This window comes from Necator americanus, chromosome II, assembly GCF_031761385.1.
Source record: "Necator americanus strain Aroian chromosome II, whole genome shotgun sequence".
Classification (NCBI taxonomy): Eukaryota; Metazoa; Nematoda; class Chromadorea; order Rhabditida; family Ancylostomatidae; genus Necator; species Necator americanus.
The window spans coordinates 33,547,343-33,559,748 of record NC_087372.1 but is presented as its reverse complement, the minus strand read 5'-3'; the positions used below and the strand labels follow the sequence as shown (position 1 = coordinate 33,559,748).

Below are 12,406 nucleotides of genomic sequence, written 5' to 3'. Positions count from 1 at the left end.
TACATAGCTAATTATTTAATTCTCGCATAATACAGGCTGCATAACTTCTTTGAGGGCTTCTATACTTCCACTACCCAGGACAAAAGCCATATGAACACTATAGAACCTAGAAATCAAAAGCGATGCATCGTTTCATCTCTTACTAGACGACCCATCTTTAGATCAGCCTCTTCTGAGGATCTCAGCAGGGCGAAGAGACTTATCCACAATAAAATCGATAAGAATGACCAGATAGTAAGGAAAAGTGCATGAAATATAAGCAATGTGTGAAAAGAAGCGATGAATTATTGCAAACGTTGGTCAGAAATCTGTCGTGAAATGGTTTGTGCTCTGTGCAGTTCATATTTTTCGACGGCACTTTTTTCGTCGGAACCCCGTATATCGCTTGGATCTCCCTCGTCCGGGCATATGGTTGTTGTCTAATAGCCGTAGTTTATTTCTGAAATAATATGGTTCATCTGAAAGCAGCTGCTGTCAAGGTTGACGCCAAAGATGTGTCGCCAGCATGGAAGGTGCTTCAGATGGTAATTCTCCTTTTTTTGTTGATGTATACCACCATTTCTTATAGAAGGAAGTATTTTAGAAGCTGAAAGAGCAACAAGAGGCGATGGAATCTAAGGAAAAAGGAGAGGACTCGGATCCCACTGCAGCGGTGCTGAAGGTGTGTGCTTTTGTTATTGTTAAAAATTGCTGGTAACAACTATTTATTTGAAGTAAGTGATTGTTTGTAAAAAAAATGATGACGTTAGGGTTCTCGCTCTCGTAAGAGGAAGCGTAAGGAAGCTTTCGGAAATGCAGGAAATAACGATGAACCAAAAGCCAAGAAAGATAACGATGTTCCTGTTGTTCTTCACGATCGTAGCATGTATGTTACTCTGTTTTCCTATTTCTTTCTCTTATGTTTTTAAAAGTAGCGATTTATATGTACTGGATATATATCGACGAAAATCTTCTGGTAAGGTAGAGCTAGTGATTTTCGGTGAATTGTAAATTGTTGTCGTTTTTTCTACGTCTCATATAGTCGGGTCAGAACGTCATGAAGCTCGGTGCAATTGCGTAAGCGGCTGCGTTCGAAGCGGTGCTTCGTTGCGTAGCGGTTAGAATTGAAGGGGGAACCTTTTCTATAACCGTCGCAGAAGTTCACGGTGATCCCACCCTGGTCCCTTTCCGCTGGCCCCACCGCTCCGCTTCTAACGCAGTCGCTTACGCAATTGCACCGTGCTTCATGTCGTTTTGACCCGACTATAAATGGGTTCGGTTCCATGAAAAATGAAAGCAAACAAATCTACCTACCTATATATTAAAGGCAGTCAACCACGACCGTACGCTAGTTTGCGATCTGGTACTGAACTGTTCTTGAAGTATGTCGACAAATCTAACTACATATATAGCATTCCAGAGGAGAGCCGACTCCGTTAATCGCCCTCGACTGCGAATATGTCGGTGGCGGCATGGACGGAAGTGAGGATTTGCTTGCACGAGTATCCATTGTTAATCAGGTACGAGCTATGTTTTACTGTTTGCTCCAATGAGCATTAAGGTGATATTTCGTTAGTATTGAACGATCAATGGATTTTGTTTCACACAGGAAGGCAAAATAGTGTACGATAAATACGTGAAACCACGAGAACGCGTTACTGATTTTCGTACAAGTGTTAGTGGAATTCGACCTGCTCACATTGCCACCGGTACATTATCTTTGGTTCGTTGACGTTGTTTCGAATCGCTTTGAATAGTTCTTGAATAGGTTCACCATTCGACGTTGTGCAAAGAGAGGTTGCTTCGATTCTCAAAGATCGTACCGTTGTGGGACATGCGCTTCAGAATGATTTTCGTGTGAGTCGTTACTCGCGGTTGTGAACCATGAGCGTCTCTAATTTATTTGGTTTTGATTTTAGGTCCTTAATTTCCATCATAACAGAAAATTGACTCGTGATACTTCCAAGTGTGTAATCTTGCGGAATATGGCGAACTGCAATGGAGTCCCGTCATTAAAGAAGCTGGCTAACACTGTTCTCGGCATTGAGATTCAACAAGGAGAGCACGACTCTGTGAGTCTAACCATTTTCTCTTTTATTCACATCTATGTGCAATGAATCTCGTACGTAAAGGATTTTTCCTCTCCAGACCCTTAATGACACATTTTCGATAGTTTCTTAGAATATCTGTAGGTATAAGCGTCTGCTAAGTAAGTATAAGTATCTGCGGTACAATAAATATCTGCTAAGAGTTTTGTGACTTCATATCTTCCACTTCAACATAATTTTTATTTTTTGTTGTATTTTTATTCTACATACACAGAGTTTCCCTCTTTTACTTTTGATTTACGCACTAGTTCGTCATTTAGCTTGATAGACTAACACGTACACTTGATAAAGCACAATGCTTACTACCGTGCATCCTTATTTTTTCACACTTAATAAGCTGGATAAATTGAAGGTAGCAGGATTAATATGTCTGCTATCAGCGTTATTCACCAACATTTGAGTTATTTTCCCCGATCTGTAAAGTATTCGATTATAAACGATTTGCCTAAAATCTTTGTGATAATCTGCCGCTTCAAAGGGTTCTTGTCGAATATAACATAATTAGGTTGTCCCATAACTTTCTTTCGTATTTTTCCGTTATTTTTATTCAACAACAAAGGTTTTAAAAAATATAATCAGCAGAATAGCCATTAGTCTTTGCCAATCGATGTGATGGATCATTGATTTTTTGGCCCAAAACTCAAGTTGGTATGACTTAAAGTGTTGGCTACTGTAGAAAGAAACTTGCAGGATAACCTAATACAAAGTGGTTATGTTCCAGATTTTAACCAGAGGTTTAACTGCGTCGGCTCAGTCCTCTGACTTTTGTTTTGATTTTTTGCGGATTATAAATGTTAGAATAAGATTAGCAAATGAATAAAAGACGTGAGGACACCCCTGTATTTATACACTCTGTCTAAACTTGCTCTGCTTAAGTGCACGTATTAACATAGTTTCGAGGCCGGGAGAGAGACTGGTAATGTGACATCCTTGGTGCTCTCAGGAATCTCTCATTTTAGGTGATCGATGCTCGTGTTGCACTTCGGTTGTATCTGCTTGTGAAAAAGAAGTGGGAGAACGATTTAAAACGATATCGTCATTAATGTTCAGTTATTATTGGTTTTTTTTTTGCCACTGAATTCATCTTTTTTTTTGCAATTCATTTCTTCAGTCAGACACCATGAAATAGCATTGATTAGCTATATGTTGGAATAAAGGACTTGCGTATTCGTAATTCTTTCATAAAGTCATTCTATGTCCTTTATGAAACTTTATATTTGAAATCCTCGATCTGAAAAATTTGGATTTTTGCATCTAAATTTTGAGTTAAGAACCAGTTCTGTTAGCATTTCTAATGCCTGTATCAAAAACATTTTGATTACCTGGATGTTTTATTATGTAATCAAACCCTTCCAGTTATGAGAAGGTGAGAAGAGCTGCAGTTCGCATTCGATTGTTGCCTGTTTTTGTTGTTGTTTTTTTTTTCTCAGATGTCTTCTCACTACACATCTATAGCTATCTGCTGCACTTTCTTGCACATATGGAACACTTTTATAATATTAAGAAAGTTGACATTGTTTACTTTCGTTAAGTGTGATAATTCAGTGTTTTGTGTTTTGTGTTATAAGATATATTAGATAAATTTATAAGTTTCAAGGTATATTAGATAAATTATAAATATACTTTTGTGGATCAAGGCCTTAGTTGCAAATTTCAGTCATTGAAGAACTTGTAACCATTTTGTTCCCTAACTATCGTTAGCCTACACTATTTTGCAAGTCGTTGCTAGTTAGTAGAAATACATAGTTTAGTAGAAATGTTGCTTTCATACCGGCTAGGATATTCTATATTATTTTTCTTCTTATATTTTATTATCAAGGCTATTTATGTGGGGCAATTTTTAGGACAGAAGGACGAAACTTATAGATTTCATGCAATTGCATAGCAATTTTCATGCGCATTTAAACCGTTCACGTCACTAATCGATTGAAAACTTACTTGCGGTTTACCGCTGCCTGTTAAGGCACTCGTGTGAGCGGGTTCTGATAGGAAGTTCAGTTTTTTTTGTGGTTGTTCAAAATAGTGATTGCCGTATGCTTTACATTGTTTTCTGACACATTGCTGTTTGTTCGTATTTTTAGAGCTGCAGCAAAGTCTCGAGGGACTGGGGAAGGAAAGCCTTTGTATTTTGATTAAAAATACCATAATCTTCTGCGGATAACTTTTTATTACCATTAATAGCTCATTTTATTAAGAACAAAAAAAACTGTACATAGATATGTACAAACAAAATGAGGAGTACCTGGGAGCATTCAAAAATAAAAAAGAAACATTTTAGATCTCACAAAAATGTGAACAGATCAATGAGCTGCTACTATTTAGGCAAGATGAGGGCGAAAGTTATTTGAGGCGATTTTCTAGCGATCACTTTTGCTTTCGACATCTCCGTTTTGTTTTTACGGATTTTTTTTTTCATTTAGTTAGCAGTGAAAGGATGAATGCATATAAGGTTCTATGTTCTTCTGGGGCACGAGTTGATTCCACTGCTCCTTCTGTCAGAAATTCGGCTCAGTCGATCAAATCCGACCATCATTTCGTCTGTGACGTAGGCTAGAAGAATTCGCCATGCTTTCACAGCATCGTGGTTATATTTTATTGAATCCTGAAATCTACCATTAAAATATCGCAAAGGTAGCGATCAAGTATTGAATAGAATTAGTATAAATTCTTCGCTTGTAGTGATCAAAGTACGTATAGTAGGGTCAAAACGACTTGAAGCTCATGGTGTAGTTGCGTAAGCGGTTGCGTTCGAAGCGACGCGGTGACGATAGCGGTTGGAATCGAGGTGGGACCGAATGGCGAACTGCAGCGGTGAGTGATGCTAGCATGGGTCCCCACTTGATCCTACGCTCTAAGCTCTACCGTATCGCTTTGAGCGTACGCGGTGCACCGCTGCATTTTTTATATGTGGTTATTTGGTTATTGTTATTTGGTTTTTTATTGCTCCGTTCATACACACATGAATGACTAATAAACAAATTAGTAAATAAATAAATAAATAAATAGGGCTAGATGGGGTGATCATGTGTAACCCTATTTATTTCAATGCCAATCAATAATTCCATAGTCGGTACTTCGTACGCCTATATTTAATTTTTAATTCGCAACTTGAATGCAATATTTTGCTAACTTTAAATGCTTTTTGCTTTTTTCGCGTCGAATAGCGAATAAACGAACATCCATTGATGTTTCTTAGGCTTTCAGCAGTTACTTTCGCAAATATTTATGGTAGTTCATTGAATAAAAGAATAATTCTTCATATAAAGGAGATTTTTTCCCTTGAGAAAAACTCTCCTTGGTCCTGTAAGCGGTTATCAACAAGGTAATAATCCTAGATGTTCCTCACATACATATGCACGGCTTTTCTTGTTGTTATTTTCAGTGTACAAGGAAAGTTCTAGATTTTAATGCGCTTTGAATGAGGATATGGAAAATTTTTCTACCAAAGGTATTGAACAATGTATTTGTTTGTATTTTGTAGTATTGCTATTGAATAAGTCAAGGAAATACAGAGATACAACTAAAGAAAGTAATCTGTGCCAGGAAAAATCCCTACTAAACCCACTAATAAGGATTTGGCTTCAATTTAGATGAACGGACCATCGTTAATGGATTCTTGTTTCTTTAGTGGATTTTTGGTGTTTTTTTTTTCAAACTGAAATCACGGCCAGTTCGTATCTGAGGGTTACTTCATATCCGAACTTGTGATTATTCCAGTGGTGGTGTGGCTTAAATGTGGCGTGTCACGAAACTGATGATTTTGCGGTCTCTGTGGGCAAATATGTAGCTCGGCGTGTAGATTACGAATATGAGCGTGTCTCAGCTCAATTCCCCTTAATTGTCCTGGAAAACGGCGTGGGAACCGCTTAGGTCTTACGAAGTACGTTAGAACGCGCCCCTTTTTTCAGGCTCCGGTCCACTCAGCAGCATTTTCATTGATTTTACTTGAGTAGACTGCTGAGAGGACCTTATTGATTGCCAACCGCTTGCCTGTGGAAGCGGCGCGTGTTCATAGCAGTGCGTTCTTAGTATTTCGTAGGAAGTAGGAAAGAGGTTCCCACGCTGTCTTTTAGGACGAGGGGGGGGGGGGGAGAGGGGAATTGAGCATGGCCATGTTTCTACTTTAATCTACAGCCCGAAATGTATATTTCCCTGTGCAGACTGCACCATCGTCAGTTTCGTGATACGCTGCCTTCAAATGCAAGGTTGCTCTTGCGAAAATCCATCCACGAGAAGGAAAGCACACGAAAAGTCAATCAATCACTAAATTGGACACGAGTGCCGCTCTAAAATTTGAGTTGCATCGAACTTTTCTCGGAATTCTGTTTAGTTGTTTTTTAAAGGCATCACCCCACGAATCTGAGGTGGTGCAGATTTCAGGTGGAGTATTCGTATACGGGATGGGAGACTACGGAGAGGGAGGTGATTCCGTCCATTTCTTGCTAATTGCCGTAAAAAAACGGCCCGGAAGATGCGGCGCCGCACAAGACTGGCGCGCTGCAATCGAACCTCTTGTACAAAATGGTGCGCCAAAACGAATGAAGCCGTATCTTCCGGGCCGTTTTTTTACGGCAATTAGGGAGAAATGGACGGAATCACCCCCCTCTCCGTAGTCTCCCATCCCGTATACGAATACTCCACCTGAAATCTGCATTACCTCAGATTCGTGGGGTGATGCCTTTAACCGAGGTTCAATATTGACGCTTATAGGACTCACCTGAGATGCAATCACTGCAACAGCAATCTCACCAAAATGTTCGATCATACTACCGGACATACCGCTTTCTTTCATCTAAAACTGATTCGATTGTGAATACTGTGGAAGAATTTCTGGAAGTAACTTTTAAGGAACAAACCTGAGCATGTTTTTCTCCATGCTGTCGGATAATAATCAGTTCATTATCTGAGTCGTTCAGTTTTTCTATGATTCTTTCGAACATGGCCACCTTAAAATGTGTTTTAAATGTTCTTTCAAATGAACTTTTGACTAGGGAGCGTCATTCGTAAATAAAATAGTAAATACAGTAATAATAAATGCAAATAAATATGTAATAAATGTAAAATAATAAAGTGACAGATATAAATAAATAAACAATAAATATAAAGGCGGTTCTTTTATTGATAGGCCTTTTTTTATCGATTCCCTCGAGTTGCATCCAATATTCACTCATAGTTCTGGTACGAGGTTTTCTGTGACGTCACATTATTTAGTAAATGAGGTAAGCACTGGCCGATGTGTTGTTCTTTGAGTTTCCGTATCGTTTGAATGGTTTCTGTAGGATGATGAGGGGCATAAGAGGGTAAGCCACTGATGGATTCAATGGATTTTCCATGCTCTGACGAAAACGATAACGCCGAAGCGTTAGCTGTTAAAGGCATCACTCCACGAATCTGAGGTGATACGGATTTCAGGTGGGATATTCGTATACGGGAACGTAGATTATGGAGAGGGAGTGATTCTGTCCATTCCTTCCTAATTCCCGTAAAAAAAAAACAGCCCGGAAGATACGGTTGCGGGCGTTCTGGCGCACTATTTTGTACAAGGAATTCGATTGGAGCGCGCCAGCTTTGTGCACGCGCCGCATCTTCCGGGCCGTTCTTTACGGCAATTAGGAAGAAATGGACGGAATCACCCCTTCTCTTTAACGTACGATCCCGTATACGAATACTCCACCTGAAATCCGTATCACCTCAGATTCGTGGAGTAATGCCTTTAATAAGGAACCAGTCATTACTAATCTTGGCTGCAGCTTAAGCAAATCAATAAAAAAAGTAAGATACATTTTGGTTTTGGTTGTTTTTAAAATGTAGCTTTGTGGAAGCTTGTTCTAATTCACTCAGCTAATCAATAAAATTGATCAGGAAGGATTAAAACTATTGACGTAAACATGTGAGGCAAAAGGATTTCTTGATGAACAGCAACTTGAAGTTTACAGTTTAGAATGAATTTTATTTCTACTGTCTTTCGTATGCCTTGTTGACAGCACCATACAAACAAAATTTTCGAGTTCTTGGAGATTTGTTTATTTATTTATTCATTCGAAAACACCTACAGGTGTGCCACAAAACAAAAACAAGACGGAACAGAGCTCACTACAATTCAGAAATCTATTGGAAATATTAAAATGCATATCACTATTAGAGGTCTTCGTGTTTTTATGTCCTTCAAAATACTAAAGTCACTAAAGGCATCGTATAAGGAAGGACCTGTATAGCAGATACCAAATATTTAAGTAGTTTGCTTTGTTGATAAAAAAAATTAAGCTACAACTTTACGGGGATGGTAAATCCTTGAACGGTGAGGAGTTAGAAAATCAGAAATCTGAGAAAAATCTTAATCTAATAATCTAATAATCTTTGCCTGGATCCATCCTTCAATCGGAGGAGGAGGCCTCATACTTTGAGACACTTTATTCTACGTAATTTTACTTTATTCTTAATTCTTTACTTTTTATTCTGTACAATTCTATATTGATCTGATTTATCTGTTAAAAGATCCATGAACTCACTATACATTTATTATGATCGTGTTCTGTTCGAACAAGAGGCGGTGAGGATCGCTCTCTGGACAGCGAATTCACGAAGGCAGTGGTTAAGAAGATTGATCTGAAAGAGATATGGGATCGGATGGATTCAATTCTGGATCGATCTTCAATTTTAATTTTTTTAAAAATCGATTTTTAAAAAATGCAAAAAACAAACAAACAAAATAGAAGCAATAAACAAAGTAAATGCAAACCTTATATCAGGATATTTTGCTTCTAATCTCCTAAATACTTGTTCCATTAATTTAAAGAACGTTCCACCAGAATTCATCTGCGCGAATGTTGTCTAAAAATTATTAATAGTAAACGAAAGAAAAAAAAAAGAAATAGAATCAGGTTGTTTAAAAAAGAAAACAGTACTATAATAATCGAGTTAGTAATAATGACTTGGGTTTGAAATTTAACGGGAATAAGTGCTTACCCGTAGTATTTTTCTCTGTTTGTTGCTAAGATTAAGCTGTTGAGCTTTCTTAGGACTTATATCTTGTGAAGTACTGACGTCCGCAATGGATAAATGCCGATCCATTCCATTCCTACAACATCGTAATTTAAAAAAAAAGAGTAATAAATAGAAAAATTTACGGAGAACACAAAAAATTTGCGGAGTAAATGTGGGAAGTATGATTTCTGTGTAGTTATGGAATAGGAAAAAAATTGAAAGAGATCCTGACAAAAAGTGAGAGTTTGACTGGTTCTTTAACAGTTACTTCTATTTGGAGTTGTTTATAAATATATTAGATTGAGGTGGATGTTTTGATCGTATTTTTCGAGTAAAATTTTCCCTATCATGTTGTTTTTTGCTATAAATTCCCCTTGTTCTCATCTTAGGACTCCGTTATCTAACTGCATTTCTGTTTTCGTCGGTTTTTTTTGAGCCACAACTACATCCTAGATCCTGGAGCAAGACTATTAAATATCAGATTGACAAAAAAAGGAGTTTGAGAACTTCTTTGAGCCTGGACTCAGCGATTTCTATCGTTCGGATGAATAAATCCATTGAAAAATGGGAAGAAGTTTAAGGAAAAAAAACAACAGAGAAAGCAATATTAACAATCAACAATAACAAATGGGACTAAATGGAGTAAGAGGTGAGAGGTGCGCTGTGACCGTACGGTCGATGGTTCCAATCCGCCCTAGTGCTCACCAAGCCCTTCATCCCGCCGGGGTCGATAAATTGGTACCAGACTTGTCTGGGAGGATAACAACACTGACTTGACACATCCACTGGCCCCCGCAAGTCACTGTATGGGCCAGTCACACGTCCGTGAAGCTCAAACGATTCTGAATTGAAGCGAACGTGGGGGCGCATCCGAAGCGGATTGATTAACGTCAGAGATTTTAGATTTTATATTGGCGAATAAATTCTGCGAAGAACGGTTAGAACTTTTTTTTGACTCACTGATTATGGATAAATAAAAAATGCTCAAAATTTAAACCAAATGAAATTTCAAAAGATAGAGATAAAGTTGATTAGTGTGTCTCCATAGATGATTCTTCTATATATTAATCCTGCAATAAAACACTGATCAATTCTCTATCTTGTAATTTGCTTTGAAGAGTATTTAGATTTTATTACAGTTATTTTACCTTTTTATTTGTTGAGTTTTTTCCTAAGAATGAAATTTTATTCATTACTGATTTTAGGACAACCACACAGAATACTCAGAAATTTGACTTGGGGGCGGCAAGAAAAGCGCTAAGTGTGGGTCGTTGACCATGAATCGATAAATATCCATTGTATTCTGTTTTGCTTCCACACGAAAATAAGCTTACAACTTTTCATGTTTTTTTTTCTTCCCTCGTTCACTTCAGAGAAGTTCATTAAAGCTGGGAATCAGAATTTTTTCATGATGGAAATTAAGGCGAATTAAGAAAAAAATAAAGTGTGAGGAAGGTGTGAGAAATTTCGATAACAAAACTTTAAAAAAAATATAAAAACTAAAAAAAAACAAAACGGAACCGAGAATTACTGGTTTTTTTTTTCTTAAAGGGAACTCTTGGAAAAGGTCCCTACTTCTAATTTACGTAAAAGTAACTTCACATGTGACATTCTTTTTAACTCCGAAATTAAAGCTACAACATCATACAACCTGAGTAATCAGCTGAGAAACAAAGAAGCGTTGGAAAATTTGAAGAAAAAATTCAAGGAAAAAATTTGAAAACAGCTCATTGTTTACTGATTTTAATGTCTTCTGCTTGGAAAATCAGCAAAAATCACACAAATCACTCAGAAAATCAGAAGAAAAAAATCTAAGAAAAGTCGAGTAGAATTAAGCTTGGGAACTAGGAAGTGCAAATGATTAATTTTTTCATGCGAAGTTCAGAAGATTGTCTGGATTTGAGGACTATGTGTTGACGCGTTGAGACGATCAGAAAAGAAGAAAAAGAGGCCTGAATGTCTGTCCGTCTGTGTACGTGATTAACTGGACACGATGATCGCAGTCAAACACGAAAATTGAGGAACGAAACGTGAGGTTAAGTTCTGTTCTCGGAAAAGAAGGCGGTAGAAAAGGGAACCCGAAATCGGCAGCTGTACATAGGAGCGTTTAGGGTTGTGCGTGATCCATTCCATTATTCTTAGTTAGCTTATTTCATCCAGAGTCAGCTAACATATAAAATTCAATTCCCAGTTGACTAGTCCTAATCAGGTGCCCTATAGGAATTGTCACGCTATGTCTAGGGGAAAAAAATTAGCAAATGTCTAGAAAAAACACATAAAACTGAGAATAGTCTACATAGAGTGCATGTAGAGGATATTTATCAACTGGAGATCCACTATACCTCCATTATATCAGCTGAGTATCCATGAATTCTTTTTCATAGTGCCTGAAAATTCCTAACTATCCTGCTTCTTGTGTAATCCAAGGTGGCTAAAGGGATTGCTCGATTGAATTGATTATTTTTAAAATTTAAATTATTAATCAAAATTATTTTCACACACACATATCCCTTGGACTTCTATTGCAATTCAACGCTCTTTCACACAAAATCCCCATCAGATCGAATTTCACGCTAAAATTGCACCGAGACACCTTTTTTTTTCGTCGAATAAATAGTTCAGCTAAAAATATCATGCAATGAAATTCGAACACGATGCGGATACTTTAAGGAGCCCCAGCAACGCTATGTACTCTTTTTCTATTCGTTTCGGAAAACGCGGATGTTGCTATTTTCCTGGATACCATCTTTTCGTTTCATTTGGTACGTCTAAGGCAATCATCTGACATGAAACCGCTTAAAGTCCGGATGAAATCCTCAAAACGGTTCAGCGCGACGGCTCTTGAGTAGAAATAAAGAAAATTAGACGGTGATTACGTGAATCGTTCGTTCCTCTACCGATAGTCACACGAATTAGTTCATTTCCAGTTCCGGAAGATTTAGGAAAATTGTTTTTTTTTTTGTTGTTGTTGTTCCGAGAATTGAAGTACAGTATATTACATGTACATGAAAACAACCTTAGGTACGTTCATAAAAATTAAGCCACTATATGATTTTTCAGAATTTCAGAGTAATTTGACTTTCCAGCATACTGAATGCTTGATTTCGAACTTTGATTGGGTGATCTATGAGCGATATTGATTGATTTTTATTCGATAATTGGTCGTAATGAATCAACTAGATCTTTTCTCACGTCTGCTTTTTTTTGTAAACGAACTTTATGAAGAGACTTTAAGAAAAATCATTAGGGTAGGCAAGATGTATTTTTTCTTATTGCTTTTAATGTTTTTTGCTTGGAAAATCACCAAAAATCACACAAATTGCTCAGAAAATCAG

General features: G+C 37.5%; 2 protein-coding genes across 2 annotated transcripts; one reads left to right on the top strand and one right to left on the bottom strand.

Moving 5' to 3' along the window:
• Positions 1 to 449: 449 nt before the first annotated feature.
• RB195_020306 (uncharacterized protein) lies at positions 450 to 3,130 on the top strand (the record flags this gene model as incomplete). Its single annotated transcript, XM_013451810.2, has 8 exons — positions 450 to 524; positions 584 to 661; positions 750 to 865; positions 1,400 to 1,499; positions 1,589 to 1,688; positions 1,748 to 1,836; positions 1,899 to 2,051; positions 3,047 to 3,130. 8 exons carry the CDS (start codon positions 450 to 452, stop codon positions 3,128 to 3,130), a joined length of 795 nt encoding a protein of 264 aa, XP_013307264.2.
• A 1,409-nt stretch (positions 3,131 to 4,539) lies between these two features.
• On the bottom strand, positions 4,540 to 9,158 carry RB195_020305 (uncharacterized protein; the record flags this gene model as incomplete). The annotated part of the gene is made up of 6 exons (XM_064188547.1): positions 4,540 to 4,689; positions 6,805 to 6,879; positions 6,944 to 7,033; positions 8,597 to 8,693; positions 8,827 to 8,918; positions 9,054 to 9,158. 6 exons carry the CDS (start codon positions 9,156 to 9,158, stop codon positions 4,540 to 4,542), a joined length of 609 nt encoding a protein of 202 aa, XP_064044428.1.
• Between the last annotated feature and the right edge of the window lie 3,248 nt (positions 9,159 to 12,406).